This window comes from Montipora foliosa, chromosome 13, assembly GCF_036669935.1.
Source record: "Montipora foliosa isolate CH-2021 chromosome 13, ASM3666993v2, whole genome shotgun sequence".
Classification (NCBI taxonomy): Eukaryota; Metazoa; Cnidaria; class Anthozoa; order Scleractinia; family Acroporidae; genus Montipora; species Montipora foliosa.
Window position 1 is genome coordinate 32,317,957 of NC_090881.1, and position 15,914 is coordinate 32,333,870.

At 40.0% G+C, this 15,914-nt stretch overlaps 2 protein-coding genes and 1 long non-coding RNA gene across 4 annotated transcripts in view; 1 reads left to right on the forward strand and 2 right to left on the reverse strand.

Moving 5' to 3' along the window:
- LOC137982279 (uncharacterized) overlaps positions 1-2,692 on the reverse strand; it is a 24,218-nt gene extending 21,526 nt beyond the window's left edge. Inside the window, exon 1 of one of the 2 annotated variants that reach the window (XM_068829356.1) lies at positions 2,596-2,692. Coding sequence is in view for 1 of the 2 variants with exons in the window: in XM_068829355.1 (XP_068685456.1) it covers positions 64-136 (73 nt within the window). In the remaining variant the exon portion in view is untranslated. Of the gene's footprint in view, positions 1-63; positions 286-2,595 lie in introns of those variants that run through there. The other variant, XM_068829355.1, reaches the window with a different exon arrangement.
- LOC137982280 (uncharacterized) lies at positions 572-2,737 on the forward strand. The gene is made up of 3 exons (XR_011118654.1): positions 572-668; positions 1,990-2,102; positions 2,604-2,737. It is a non-coding gene; the product is annotated as an uncharacterized lncRNA (long non-coding RNA).
- A 2,265-nt stretch (positions 2,738-5,002) lies between these two features.
- On the reverse strand, positions 5,003-15,212 carry LOC137982278 (uncharacterized). Its single transcript, XM_068829354.1, has 5 exons — positions 15,055-15,212; positions 11,650-11,819; positions 9,529-9,726; positions 8,828-8,927; positions 5,003-7,234 (listed from the first exon to the last, which is right to left on the reverse strand). Exons 1-5 carry the CDS (start codon positions 15,125-15,127, stop codon positions 6,993-6,995), a joined length of 783 nt encoding a protein of 260 aa, XP_068685455.1. The 5' UTR covers positions 15,128-15,212; the 3' UTR covers positions 5,003-6,992.
- Positions 15,213-15,914: the final 702 nt, after the last annotated feature.

A 15,914-nucleotide genomic window follows, 5' to 3' on the forward strand; every position in this document is an offset into this window, starting at 1 on the left:
GGTCTGTTTTAGCTATACCAGTTCGCATAGCAATTAATCCCATTAATCCCATGTAAGACTTACCCGTGGTTGTAGAAATAACTTGGCTGAAAATTAGAAATAAAACCACAGCGCTGTAAATTTGTTTAGATGCCATAATTACGAGAGAATTAAGATACCGAAAAAATTGAACGATCAATGGACTCAAGTTGTGCAGGGAATTTCAGGCCGAAGGTCTCATGAGTTCGTTAATTCATAAGCTGATTGGTGGAAATTCGGCACCATTCCTGTTTGACCGGTTTTGGAGCGTTCTTAGAATCTCACTTTGATTCTAGGAACACTCCACCCAGTATTTTATGCGCTTCACTTCACGGTCTCTACATCTGCCAGTCACATCAGGCAAATGAACCAATCAGAGCAAGAAGAAAAAAATGAAGCCGCCGCTTTATATAAATATTTTGAGCAATAGCCGATACAACGTAATTCCAACGTCTTTAGGAAGATTGGCTTTCCTACATTCACGCAGGCGGAATAACCTTTTGTTGGCCTTCTTAGTCATCTCCTCAATGTGATGATTCCAACGGAGATCGTCCTGGAACCAGACTCCCAACAATTTAAAAACATTGACTCGTTTAAGTTCACAGTTTCCAAGATGAAAACTATCAGGAGTAGTAGGTGACTTTCTGAAGGTCAATAACATGTCCTTTGTCTTCTTGCTGTTTATTAGCATGTGGTTGGATGTTGTCCACTCATGTATACTATTAAGTACAACTTGCACAGAAGACTCGTCGTTGGTAGAGATAGACTCATAAAGGTGCAGTCGTCCGCGTATTTGCATACACGAACTCGGTCGTGGATGTTAGCAGGTAAGCATCATCGATGTCATCGATAAACATATTAAATAATAGCGGTGAGATTAAGGACCCTTGCGGGACACCGGCTGGGCAAGAACTTTTTGTATAGAGAGCTCCAGGGAGTTTCACTTGTTGTGTGCGGTCTGTCAGGAAACTCTGGATCCATAGCCATAGACTGGTGTTGATATTCAGTTATTCCGGTCTTTCCTGTAGATGTTGTATTCGCCAATTGATATACTGGACGACGGGGTTTCGCTTGTCAGCCATGATTCAGTAACAATAGCAATAGAAGCGTTGTTGATTTCCGCTACACCTTGAAGCTCATCAACCTTATTACTTATGGGGCATACGTTAGAAAGAAGGAGCGACGGTATCGAAGTTTTCGATTGGGTTACAGGGAGTACCTGGATACAATTTTCTGGAACGTGTCCTCTCTCATTTGGCCATATACAACGAGTATAATGGCGAGTATTCGATGGTGTCCAAGACTCGATCTTCTTTGCAGAATTTAGGCGACATAGGCGGACAGTATGTCCAGCTCTACTCGTTCTTCTGTTCTTTAATAGGCCAAGTGACTTTAAGCGGTCAAAAACTTGTGTAGGAACACGATTCATCAAGGCATTATTTAGGCATTGTTGTCCCAAGCTAAGCAAAGCTGTGCGAGTAAACTTCATGAAGAATTCACGTAGGAGCGTTGTACGTCTGATTCGAAAATAGGAATACCAACAATTATATATTTAAAATGAACTATACCTCGCGGTAATACTTCTGCAGGCTTAAGATACTTAAAAAAAGTAATATATAAGAGAGCGACCCAAAGTGCTGCCAACCGTGGCGCAACGCGTGCCAATTGTCGTCATGCGGAGGGGGACCACAAACATACTTGCCAAAATCCGTGCTGCACGTGCAGCACGATTATTTATGCTCTTTTAATCATTGATATTATTGTTTTGTGGGGTTGTCGTAGTTGTAGCCGTCGTCGTTTCTCAAACTCCTTATTATTAAGCATTCCTGATCTGTCAATTTCTTTGATGACGGTTCAGGATCTTCTCAATGTTAGTTTATGGAAGTTGTTTATCTTTGTAAAAGAAGTATTTGTTATGTTTGTTAAAAATTAGCAAATGTATCTGAACTTGTGTTGTTTTTGTGTCATCAGGTTGATTTGTTAGCGGGTTTGACAAACAACCTACAACGTAACAATTGTTGAAGGACAAGTCCCAATTGTCTCTCAACCCTCCCCTGAAATCATAGTATGCTACGGATATCCAGGTACACGATAATTTCGCACATCTCTCATAATCTTTCTGCTTCCCAGTTTACTAATTTCAGCACTTAGATTCCTCTATTTTGACCGTTGGTAGTTATTCACTGTTTTCGTCGATCAGTAGTCCATTTAGAAGATCAGTCTTTCGAGTGGAGAGAATTACATGTGAGACGGGCCTATGGTTCAGAGTCCTTATCCGAAATGACGTCGATTACAAAGATGGAGATGATGAAATTACGAACAAGACGGCTCTTTTACCTTAGTCAGTGTTGGTTCGAGGGGAGTTGAAACTCTTTAAACTCTCAGAAATTAATATAAGAAACCTACAAGAAAGCGGCCTTCATAGCCGCCTTTTCTATTGTTTTGGCACCAACATGGCCGGCTTATCACGTAAGTGCAATCAACGAATAGATGCACAATAGATAACCATGGTCTATGGAGCATTCTCTAGACTTACAAATGGATTATAAGATCAGTTAATAAAGTTTTATTTCTTACCTTAACAGTAATATGAGTTGCCGCAAATAGTTCCAGAAGAATGTACTGGTACACGCTCCAGCTGGAAGGATCCTGAAAATCACACCACAACAGGGACGACGTCAACTATTGTCATTAATGCCAACCAGAGCCTCATTGGCTGACGAAACAAAGGATCTTTTGTTCTTGTGGTTGGCACATTTGAATAACAAAAGCAATGTTTTGTAAACGGATATCTTCCCCTATTGCTGGTTTTCACTCACGTGATCAACAGCCATGTTTTTCAACGAAAACAAAAGGAAGCGTTTGCATAATAATAGGGTTAAATTCCCGGAGGATTTGGTCGGGGCACCAACATGGCCGCCTTTTCTTTGTTTAGGGGCACCAACATGGCGGTCGTGACGTCATGTGAAAACCGAGAATACGTTTGGTTACGAACGATTGACGGAGAACTTTTTACTTCGTGTAGTGATACACGAGACCTAAACTAAAGAGAGTATAAACAAAGAAACAATATCAAACCAGTTTACAACAGATGACTCGCAAGCCATGGCTTTTACTCGATTGTGTACGCGAAATAATACTCTGAAGTTTTATAATCTGTGTTTCTACAAGCGTCATCCGGCAAAGCATTCCGTTCGTTTTAGGAAAATAGAATTTCTATAGCATAACTATGATGAACCAATTTTCAAAACGCTTTTTGTCTAAACCTTATCAGCAATTTGTTTTGTTGTGTCAAGAGTATGTTTCATTTAAGGGCCATATTAGGGCTATCATATCAAATAACAAAAATAATACTGTTATTCTAATATTTTCAATCAAAGAACGAAATGATATATGAAATTAATCATATCCTGAAATGCGGATACGAAATCAGGTGAAGCTATGATCCTCGCAGTTATGGTCGCAATTTTAGCAATTGCGTAGAGAAGCCTGGAAAATTCAGGACTTCAACGGGGTTTGAACCCGTGACCTCGCGATACCGGTGCGACGCTCTAACTAATTGAGCGATGAAATCACTCACGTTGGGAGCTGGTCATTTGTGGGTTCTAAAATTGCGACCATAACTGCGAGGATCATAGCTTTACTTGATTTCTTATCCACAGTTCATTATATGATTCATTTCATATATCATTTCGTTCATTGATTAATTCCTTACGGGAAAATTAGAACCTTCAAATGACCAGCTCCCAACGTGAGTGGCTTCATCGCTCAATTGGTTAGAGCGTCGCACCGGTATCGCGAGGTCACGGAATCGCGAGATACGTCTTTCATCTGGAGCAATAATGGTACTATTGATTTGGCATGCTCGTACTCATTTTACCGACCTCGGAAGGATGGAGAGCTGAGTGAACTTTAGCCGGAAAGAAGGTCGCCAAATATTCCACTCATGGGCGTACCCAGGATTTTTCAAAGGGAGGGTCACACTGTCACATTCATTCCAACATGTTTCTATTGTCTCACTATCATGCTGAATATTTAATATTTCGAAAATAGATTATTGATGACTGTTCCGTATCTTTAACCTTTAGTGGTTTCCAAATGAATGGACGTTTGAGGAATGTTAATGTTAACGCATGCTCCACTTTCGAAGTAGACAGCTAGCGACTGCAGGCGCAAGTACATAAAATGGCTCACCTGTGACTTGAACTGTTCAATTTCCGCCGGGTTTCCTTCATACTTTCATCGATTAGGATGTCACTTATTTGTTTCTTCAAGAATGAAACATGATCTTCCCTATCGAACTGAGAAAATAAACGAGCAGAATTCCCTGATTTGCCATGATAAAATGTATTGAAGCGGTTTTCGGCAACTTATACTCTGTGTTAACCTCATCAAAGTGAGATACTAGTATCCAAGTTCCCACCCGACTCCAATTATACCGGCAAGTTGATTTGTTTGGGAGTAAGTAAATCTCATCTTAGTACCAAGACCAGAATGTTTATTATCTCGCTTTTCTACTTAACTGGGAATAAAAAATATCGCAAGATTTGCATGAAAAGGGAAGTCACTGCTAACATTCTAGTCTCTGTAGTATAGTATGACCGTTGGAAGGTACTCTTGTAAGAGAAAGATTTTTTGGAAAAGGAATTTTCAACGGAATGCCCTTATAGAAGATTAAAGTTACGATGCATTGCGACTGTTTAAAAAGATGTCGTGACACGTGCAAAGCGCGCATTTACGGGAGGAGTGAGGGGAAGTTGATGCGAGAATATGATCTTATGCAGACGCAGGGTCTTCTTGGAATCGGTCAAGGTTCAGATTCGTACAGTTAGACTGGAAAGTCGAGAAGACTCTGAGGCTTAGATTGAAATGTAAATTACTTATATTCGCCTGCATTGGCCTCAATTTCATGCTTTATCCAGTCCCACCGTGGTAAAGTGAATTTTGCATTTTTGCGACCTTTGATATAATAGTTAGCCTGTGCAACTGGTACTCATTTTTATTAAAATGTCAACAAATACAGCAAAGCTAAATAGTTTTTAGCTCACTTTTTGTAACGTGCACTACTCTTTGATTGTAACTAAACTACAAACACAACGAAATGCCGGCAGGTCCCAAAAAAGAGAAGAAAAAAAGACATGACAGAAAAATTGGTTAAAAGACCAAATATTGCATGACAGGTTAACATTTGAAGTCACCAACTGTATTCTGAATGCCAACCAGAGCTTCATCACATCCCCAAGTTTCAGTGGTTGGCATCAAGAGAGGATTAGGGAAGCGAACACATCCACCATACATGGGCTTCTTCTAGTGATTTTTTTTTTCAATCTAAATTTAGTCCGTGGTCAGGCTGCGCAGCTGTTTTCAGGGAGACACCTGATTGGTTATCATTGGCTGCGCGAGCATAGGAACGAGACCAAAATAGCTTTCACAGCACCCGACGGCGCAAAGCTTAAAATAGATCGAAAAAACTATTATGGACCTTCTCACCCGGCGCTCACGCTGGTCAAAGACAATAGAGTTCGTACCTAGAGCCTCTACTTGATGTGTTTGGAAGCGAGTTCAGGGGATGCAAGACAAAAGTTTTCAGTCCCTCGGGACTTAAAATGGCTGCCATTGGGCATGGGGATGTGTTCTCTCCCCTCATTCTTTCTTGTTGGGATATATTTAACGAACAAGAAAATTCATTTACGAAAATCTCCCCTAATCCCGCGTGGTTTTCACTCACGTGATTGACAGCCACGAAGAGAAAGGAGAACTGTGACATAATTATAGTGGTCAAATTCAATTGGATGAGGCACAAACATGTCCACCGTCTTCGTTTAGGGACACGAAAACGGCGGCCGTGAAGTCTTGTGAAAACAGACAATACGCTGGTATGTTTTTCCATTTGATCTTCACCACAACATAAAATCAAGGAATACGGACGCAATGCGCCGGTCCTCTTGGTATAATGAAGTCAGGGATGGTATGTTGGCCCGGGGATTGAATTTAGTCTTAGTCTTTCTTGTGTCTCGCGAACCCAAACAACAGCCAGTCACGTGTGGTGTAAAAGCGGTCCTCCACAGGTCCGCGAAAGTTCGCACTCGTTAAAAAAACCTTTGAAAGAAGTTGGACACCAAGTGAAAATTACACGTCGAAATATTTCCAATTTTGGCGCGACTTTCGCTGCATTGTAAGTAAGGGCCGGTTTACACGGTATGATTTTGTCGCGTGCGACAATGGCTTACGACAGGCCCACGACATGATTTACGATTGCTGTGTACTTCAGAAAAAATGTCGTAGTATTTTAAAACATGTTTTAAAACGCTGCGACAATCGTGAGTCATGTCGTAGGCCTGTCGTGAGCTTGTCGCATGCGACAAAATCGTATCGTGTAAATCAGCCCTAAAAAATTAGGTGAAAAACTAGTGCGAGTTTCAATTGCGTGTCCAAAAATCAAAGGAATTACTTTGACCAATCAAAAGTCGCGTAATTACACGTAGCCGACACAAAGCGCGGGAAAATGTGGACTCTCGAGCCACTATTGGTTTTGGTTTCACTTTTGATTGGTTGAAAAAGTAGCGCGAGAACTTTGAACGAATCACTGAGCGAAGTAATGCAAAACCAAAGCAATTCGCTAATTACTTTCGACACTCAATTGACAACCGCGCTAACAGAAAACAGCTTCTACTTCGTGTAGGAGATCACCAAAAGACACTGATGATATAAAAAAGGAAAAAATAAGGAATGCCAGTTCGAAACACAACAACCCACAAATAATGTATTCAATCCAATACCCGAAGCAAGATCCGAATGGTCCGTTTGAATTGAGGTATTTTCAAAAGTGAAAGCCTTCGCGAAATGTCTGGTCGCCATCTTGAGAAGGAATTGCAATGTTCTACGTTTTCAATCGCAACTACTTCTCCGTTGTGAATGAAATCCTCTAAAAAGCAATAAACAGTAAAAAGCAGCAAATGAACAAATCGTCGAATTCAAGCTTCTTCAACCAGCCGTCGCATCGGGACGGTACTCTTAACATTGGTTGCCATGACAGCAGGAGCCCCTGCAGTGACGATCACCTGCCCTCGGGTGGAAGGCGAGGACCTACAGCAATTGCCGCAACAGCCACAGCAACAACAGCAACAGGTGATGATAATAACGAGGAATATTATTGGTCCAATGATCACTGCTGCTTTAAGAAAATCACTCAAATCAAGCCACCAACCAAAGATTCCTAAAGAAGAGAAATTTCGGTCCGATCACCGAAAGAAAATTGTTACCACTACATGCTAATTTTAATTTCAGCCTTGGCCTTGGGACTAAACGATTGTTAATGAAAGAGGCCAAAATAGAACACAAAATGGAATTAATTCATTATTGGGTGACAACTGGGCGAAGGGTTAGGAGGGTTATAGTTAGTCATTAACATACAAGAGCCACCCTGTGGAAATGTTAATAAACACATTATTATCATTATTATTATCATTATCATTATTATTGTTATTATTATTATTATTATTATTATTATTATTATTATTATTAAATACACCTGTCTCACCAACATGCACAGAACATAGAATTGAGGCTCAGTTCTTCGGCAGCTCTCGGTGTTAGGAAAACGTGGTCATTAGTATAGAAGAATCAAATGGTGGTGAGAAATGTAATTTGTGATGATTTTAAATTAGCATAAATTGCTATTTTGCCGGCACGTATCAGAGGCCTGGAGAGCCGTGTTAGGTGCGCAGTGGTTTGTGGGATTTAGGTTTGTAGTTTGCGGGCGTTAGTAGACTTAGTCATTCTACGGTCATCCTTCGCCGCGTGCATAAGTCCAGTTTCGTTTATCGTTATATCGTGCCAAAAAAATTGTATATTGTATATGATAGCGTTCAATTAAATTATGTAAACAGTGTTTTTCAATAAGAATACCTTAGAACAACCCCAAGGGTTGCACCACTGCCTTGATCGGGGTGGGGGGACACACGTTCCCCGGTTTTTACCATCCACTGATTTTTAGAGGTTTTCGGGTCCGGCTCTGGTGCATTGGTCTTCTCGTTATATAGAGTTGATGTATAAATGTTTTTTACCCATTCCAATGCTGAATACATGACATGGTGACTTGGCTGGACAATAAGCCCAAATATTATTGTTTTGTTGGTCCAGTTGAGTAGTGGAGACAAAATTATCAACCTTTGAACATTCAAACCCTGTTAACTCAATCGAGCTGGAATTTTCTTCCTACCTTAGACTTAATGTTGATAAGGCCTGATAAGGTAGTCATATTCAATTAACGCTCATTTTATTATCTATTCTCATTTTCTTTACTGGTGGATTGTTTATCCATCATGGTGACCCTCGAAGAGTAATTTCCTTTGTAGGCCACCTCAGCCTCTCTCCTTTTTTCGATGCACTTCCAATTTTTGCAGGGTGTGTCAGACGACCCCTTTAGTACAAAGTCAGTTTGAAATATATATCTAAAGGGAAAGTGAAATTTATCTCTTTCAGTGCTATATTGCATGCTTTGTTCGTTCTTTATGCGCGTGCGAAGATCGACCTTGAATAGCTCTGACAAACTACTTGGCAAGGTTTTCGAGGTTGTCAGTTCCTTTAAATCGATAACTTCTGGTGTGATTTGCTCTCGAAAGATATTTTGCACGCGTTTCCTCGCAAAAAAGTAACTTCTTAGCTCTCTTTTGCACGAAGACATAAATGAATAGAAAACAACTCTATCAGGGTCTATATATCTTGTTAAACAAAGCTGTTTGCTCAGTTTCTGTCAATATCTTAAAATAATTTGAAATATGCCTGTGCAATTAAAGGCAATACTTGCCACAATCGTTGGTTGAGATTGGCAGGTCTCCATCTAGAACAGTGACTTTGACTGGATAAGCACTTTGTCCCGCGATATCTCCTCCCGCCAACAGTTTCACCTGGTGAAATTGAATATGAATCATTCTCTTTCACGAATTAGTCTTCATGCCCAGCCTCCGGCGGCTAGGAGTGTCAGGCAGCCAGCAACATTTCAGCAACCTTGAACCCAAGCTTCCTCTTTTTCACCCCTTGAAGAGAGCTTGGGTTCGAGGTTCAGTTTGTCTGAATGACATTTTGATAGCATGACATCATATCATCAAAGTTTGGTTCCCTGAACAAAGAAACAGTGGTCGCGTTTGTGCCATAAACCAATCCTCAGGGGATTGAGTACCTTTTACTTTGTTGGCCTCTTATTCGAGCTGAAAACTCGGCAGAATAAAAACAAGAGCAACTTTCTTGACTTCATGATTTTGTCGCACATTTCACTAGATGAGAGGAGATTCTTACGGGGACGAAGGAGACATTATTCCAACCACCAAAAATCAATATTATGAGGAAAATCTAACTCGTTCTTGCTACAATCGTCAGTTGATATCAGGGCAGCCCCGGCTTTAAAACGAATTCGCTTTTTCATTCAGAACAACTTTTTTCGCCAAGTATTGAGCATCATATACTATCAACGCGCAGTGTCTCGTATGAGTGAAATAAAGAAGAACTTACCTTCATATTTATATTGGATCCATCATCAGAAAGATCAACTTGTACATACACACCAGCAGAAAAGATAGAAGGCAAAGAGACAGTGAATCCGGGCACTGCTACGATATCGTTACTGGTGTAAGTGTTAGACCACGTGATACCCAGATCCGGGACATTCATGGAGGCTGTTGCTGAGACTGGGTCATCACATTTGTTGACCTGAGGGACAGAAAAATTCAACATCGTTTCCTTACTGAAGTAGTGACGCATCAAATACTACTGATTAAAGACACGGTTCATTGAAAAATCTGAGCTTTTTTAGCAGTCTCAGAGGCAATTTTTTGTTAACTAGGGAATCACGAAAGAATTTTATTGGTACATTATGGAAGAGGAATAATCACGTTAAAGCCGACTTATATCAAACAGAAATCACAAAAGACATATATAGACTTTATATTCTGAAATGTTCTTCATTTTAAACATCAAAAGAACCACATCTTAGATCTAATTTCAGCCTACATTCGAAGAGAGGAAAGGCACGCGAAAAAATGGCCGCGCGAAATCTGGATTCGCGGAGGAGCTCGAATCCAGATTTAACGCGGTAGTTGGTGCGGTAGTAGGTCTCTGATGAGTGCTTTGGTTTTGACGAAATATGTATAGATCGTTTTCACGCAACAAAAAAAAAAATTCTAAACCGTTCAATGAAAAAGGCCAAGAAAACGAAATGTTATAAATGTCTAATACATTAACAACTTCTCAAAGTCTTAAGTCTGTGTGGTACACCATTATTGAGTTGTTGGCCGAAACGTCTCACGTAACTTTTAAGAGCTTTGTTATGGAGGCGCCATTTCAAAATGGCCGCCGGAAATCAACAGAAACATTTGGAATTCGCTTTGCCATCAAAATGCGTTCTTTTCACTCCTGAACTGGTGGTACACATACACATCAACACAATCTCTTAAGACTTGAAACGTTGCAACTGTTGAAAGTTAAAAAGAATGGCCATTTTTTCCAACCAAACAGCCACTATCTTGGTGACACGGAAGGCGAAATTTGGACATTAAAAATGCTGTATTTTCAAAACGCAATACGCCACGGCTCTAATATATAGATTTAGCCAAGCCTAAAAGCAGAGCTCCCAGGATATTTATTCTTACAATAAGATAACCCGGCTTGAGCCTGCGATCCAATCAAAACACAGTTCGTGGTCAGCTGTCAACTTAAAAAAAAACAGTTCAACTTGATGAGCTCTAAACTTGAGCCCGCGATATGGTCACGTGATACTGGTTACATTAGCATACATGGAGCAAAACCAAAATTTAGCTAATTTTCTTGCACAGATGGGTAAATTCGAGCAAAACGCTCTCCGTCACGCACCCCATCAACCTGATATGGTTCAGATTTATCGATGACATTTTCATGATTTGGATCGAAGGCCCAGAGAAACTGAAAATGTTTGTCGATTATCTTAACAACCTGCATTCCACCATCAAATTCACATGTTCACACTCTTTCACTAACATACCATTCCTTGATGTCATGGTTTCAATCAAGGTTGGCTCCATAGAAACAGATCTTTACACCAGACCCACCGACAAACATCAATATCTTCTCACTCCTTCTTGTCACCCCCATCATGCCAAACGCTCCACCCTTATAGCTTGGCCCTCCGACTATGCCGCATTTGTTCCAGCCATGACGCATACTTCAACACACAAATGAACTAACAAACTACCTAGCTAACCGTGGTTACGACTGAAACTTCCTCAAAACCCAAATACGCGGCGGGCCTCTGACATTCTCCGGTCTGACGCGATTAGGAACACAATGACAAGACGAACTGAAACCATCAAAAATATCACATACAGTCCAACACTACCTAACCTCCCTAGGATGATTCACAAACATTCCAACATACTTTATTCATCAGACCGCTGCAAAAACATTTTCAAAACACTTCCTCTGGTGGCTTACCGCGTTTGTTGGACGTGAGTTAGCCAAATTTCCTTCAACTTTGAAAACAAAAAGACCGGGAGTTTTTCAATTTAACAATTGACCATGTGACCATGAGAGCCCTGAACTTGAAGAACGCTAGAAACGCAATATCCGAGATTAAAAATTTACCAAAATGAAAAACTGTACCTCAAGTTTGAACGTGATTTGCTGGTTAGCAAAGTTCATGTTACACGTGACTGTACTACAGTCATCACTCATGCTGCAGCCGTCACCAAGGTTCAGGCTCGAAGACGGCGACCCAGAGCAATATCCTCCGCTGCTGTACGAATCACTGTTATATGTATCATCAAAGTCAGCTAAAGTAAAATAGAATCATTTACTAAATGGTAATTTATAGTGGAATGTATTGCGCAGTTATTTCAAAATCCTATTTTGGGGAAATTGCCGGAACCTCCCCAAGTAAAGCAAAAGGATAATTTTGAATGAAATAGTGTATGTGAGGAAATTTGAGTTTCAGAAATCCATTAAGCCCATCAAAGAGATTAATTGTTCCAGAATGGAAATTAACACACACAAAAAAAAATGTAATGTACTTATGATAGGTGGTCCAATTTGGAAAACATGTGAAATTAGGCTTGGTTTAAACGTCCGTCGCAATTTACATGTGCTGAATATAATTCCCATTTGAGTCGACTCAAATTTAGGGTTAGGGTTAACTGAATTCACTGCCAGTCCCCGCCTTAAGTTTCTCCGCCAATATGGCGGACAAAATTGGTTCTTTATTGTCTATGCCTTTCAAACATCACTCGCGTTAACAGGAGACGACGTCTTATCATGCAGATTGCAGCACATTACGCCCGGGGCATTACCTTACGGAAAGAGGACGACGACGGCTACATTTAAAAATACGAGTTCGCGTTATTCATATCACTATGAAACTACTTCATGTCGTTTCGCGTTAAAAATGTGTAGTAGCTGTCGAAGAATTAAACTAATATGAGTGAATTGGAAGCGTAGAGGGAGGACTGAAAATTCATCGTCATGTGCTAACGTCGTCCACAGAACCTTGAATTTGGTCATTTCACGTCGTCATTTAGGAGATGACGGCAAAGAAATGTACCAAAATGTAAAACGCACGTGCAGAGCCATTCTTTTTGCTCACTAAACCTATTGTTTTGTAGCGTCGTCGTTTCGTAAGCTCCCTATTGGCCAGGAGAAGACGGTTTTTGACGGTATTTGTTCTCTTGTTATGGTTTTGTTTTTGTCACAAAGAAATGTCACAACACGCGTCCCTCGGCTTCGCTCGTGCCGTCGATTAACCAGAAGTGAAGGCTGGAGGTTAAAAAATTTCCGCACTTCAGACAAATATATTTCGTACACATACTGCTTTCTCGCGCCTGTCGTTTAGCATGAAACTGTGGAGTTATGGCTAAAATATATTTAAACATAAATTATGCATTTGATTCGTCACATCAACTGTTGAATGTCAATCGAATAGTCGACTGAAGTCACATTTAATTCACAAGTGTCGAATTTCATTGATTTAAACTTTGCATTTTACATGCAGATAATTCGAGAATTACATTCGGCACGTATAAAATGCGACTTAGTGCCGACAAAGAGACTAAACATCATACAAATTATTCCTCGTTCTCACATCCACTGCCGAGCCAGAAGAGCAAAATATGAACCCAACACTTAACCAAAACAACTCAAGGGCACCCAACTTCAATTTTCGGAAAACATCTGTTCGGAAGACGATTTGAGATCTAGAATTTTCGGAACATTTGTAATAAATTTTCTTGCTTGCCTGCCTGTCCTAGGATTTTTGAACATCTAAAACATGGTACAATTGCCCATTTTTAACGGATTTTTACCCTAAAAAGGTCACCTAGAATTTTCGGAACCTTTTTTCTGGCTGAAATTTTCGAAACGGTAAGTTTTTATCCCTATAATTTTCGGATCACTAGACTTTCAGCTAGGAAATCCGAACAGATGAAAAATTTTTAGGGGATAAAAATATGCCTAAATCTGCCGTTTAAAAGCTAAAATACGTTTAACAATGCTATGTTTAAGTGGTTTTGAACTACATTCTCGTTGGGTGCCCTTGACAACTTATACTTCGTTCTTTGATCCACTGCCGAGCCAGACTAGCCGCTAAATATATTAACGCAATACAAATTATTCCTCGTTCTTACATTCACTGCCGAGCCAGAAGAGCCAAACGAGCCGCTAAATATCTGAACCCAACACTTAACGCAAAACAAATCATTCCCACTGCCGACGGCCAGCCAAATGAGCCTCCTCTCATTTGGTCCATGGTTAAAAGTGACCCTGCATTCTGTAGTTGCATGCTCCCATTAATTAATGATGTGATTCAATGTTTTCTAAAATTCAGAATTTCCCTATTTTAGCGAGTAAAAGCCTTAAGCCCCTGACTAGGTCAAAATTCGATGATTGCGGATTCCACCATTCCGGGCCACGTATTGCGTAGAAGTTTTTGTACTCCGCTCGAATGAACGATGCATTTCTGCTAACGCTTTTAGCACAAAAATCGCACCAAGCGTTTAGCATAAAATATCCTCAAGCATATAATAAATTATTAACATAAGATAATGTGAAGAGGAAGGACTTAATTAACTCCGATAGAGATGAACTTGCTTCGCCTGAGCCTTTGTTAGTCATAGAACAGTATGTCATATGTATTGACTCTCGTTGCGGATTCCTTTTTTACATCATGATCACACGTTTCGTAAGAGCTAGATTTATCATTTTGGTCCATCACAATTAGATGTTAATTTTATTGATAGTCTCCTCACTTTTCTCGAAGTGCCAAGTTTAACTGACAAAGAGCTCCCGCGCAGTGGGGAACCGGGTTATCCAACATCGATTGTCGGCAAACGTGATCTGCTTTTCGCAGTCAAACGTGAGGGAAATTCCAGATGAGATTGCAGTTTTAACAGGAAAAAATCTTGAGCAACACAAGAATTACACATCGAAGACTAAGAGCGATAACCCTTAACGCAATTAACTCCCTTATCAGAGAATTTTACAACGGTCACTTGCAGCTAAAAGCACTATCACCTCTTTCAGTCGAAATCGAAAGATCGTGAAGCAATATATGTGCAGAAAGTTCCGATTTCGAAGAATGCTGCTGGAAATTTCCGAGCAAGCTGACAAAATCGGTGACTGGCTTTAAGCTGCGGATGCGCTAGAATGTATCTAAGGTTCTGCCGTTGGCTCGATGCACGAAACTTTCATTTCAATGAACGTTCTACTGAGTCATTGCATTTAGAACAACCACGATCACGACAACTTATGATAGTTCCGAGAAGCAATTACGGGAATATTCCTGGTATTAATCGCGGCAAAGGCATTCTAAGGAATAAAAACAAATCTTAGAGACCAATATCGTTTCTTTTTTCATGGAATTCTTGCAGCTTTTTTAACATTGTCAAACTGGCAGAGAAAACAGTGTTACCGTTTAAGGAAACAAAGAAACCATACAGTTGAGGAATCAGAAAACAGCGAACGGTTCGCATAGAAATTAACCCCAAGGCTAAAAACAAATTCAAATCATGTAAGACTTACCCGTAGTTGTAGAAATAACCTGGCTGAAAATTAGATATAAAACCACAGCGCTGTAAGTTTGTTTTGATGCCATAATTACGAAAAAATTGGAAAAGGAACCCAAACGTTCAATGGACTCAAGTTGTGCAGGAAACTTCAGGCCGAGGGTCTCGTGGCTTCGTCAATTCATAAGCTGATTGGTGGAAATTCGGCACCATTCCTGTTTGACCGGTTTTGGAACGTTCTTGGAATCTTACTATGATTCTGGGAACACTACACCTAATATTTTATGCGCTTCACTTCCGTCTCTACATCTGCCAGTCACATCAGGCAAATGAACCATTCAGAGCCAGAAGAAAAAAATGAAGCCGCCGTTTTAAATACAACGGCATTCATGGAAAGCAGCTTTTATTTTTTGATATTGAGTAAGATAGTTAATGTAGTTTACATAGTTTTATCTATACTTGGTTTTAAATTTTTATTTGTACATACGGTTTTATATTGCTGATGAATTGTACCGACGATAAATAAAGATTAAATAAATAAATAAATAAATAAATAAACGTAGATTTGATTATTTATTATTTAATACAGTCCACGTACTCTCGCTGTTTAAAGCGCGAGAAAATGACGGGCAAAGAGTCACAAGTTTTCCTTTGATCGGTCATTTTAGAGAAAGGCGCGTGCCAATTAATATTGAGGCTGGCATCTCAAACTTATAAACCGATTTTACTTGCGAAACTGAATACTCTGAGCAATGAAAGAGGGAGCAGGTTAATCAATGCAGCGCAAGGATTGAATTCACGTAACGCCAAAGTTATGGTATACCATATGAGACACTAATAATTTTTGAACAAGTTGCAGTTATCGATATGACGTAA

What these genes read in the sequence shown, in the direction of transcription:
- LOC137982278 (XM_068829354.1), bottom strand. Translation starts at nt 15,127, where the DNA reads ATGGCATCAAAACAAACTTACAGCGCTGTGGTTTTATATCTAATTTTC. An exon ending in AAATCACGTTCAAACTTGAG is followed by an intron (nt 9,727 to 11,649) that starts GTACAGTTTTTC and finishes TCTGTCCCTCAG; the next exon opens with GTCAACAAATGTGATGACCC. An exon ending in GATCCAATATAAATATGAAG is followed by an intron (nt 8,928 to 9,528) that starts GTAAGTTCTTCT and finishes CAATTTCACCAG; the next exon opens with GTGAAACTGTTGGCGGGAGG.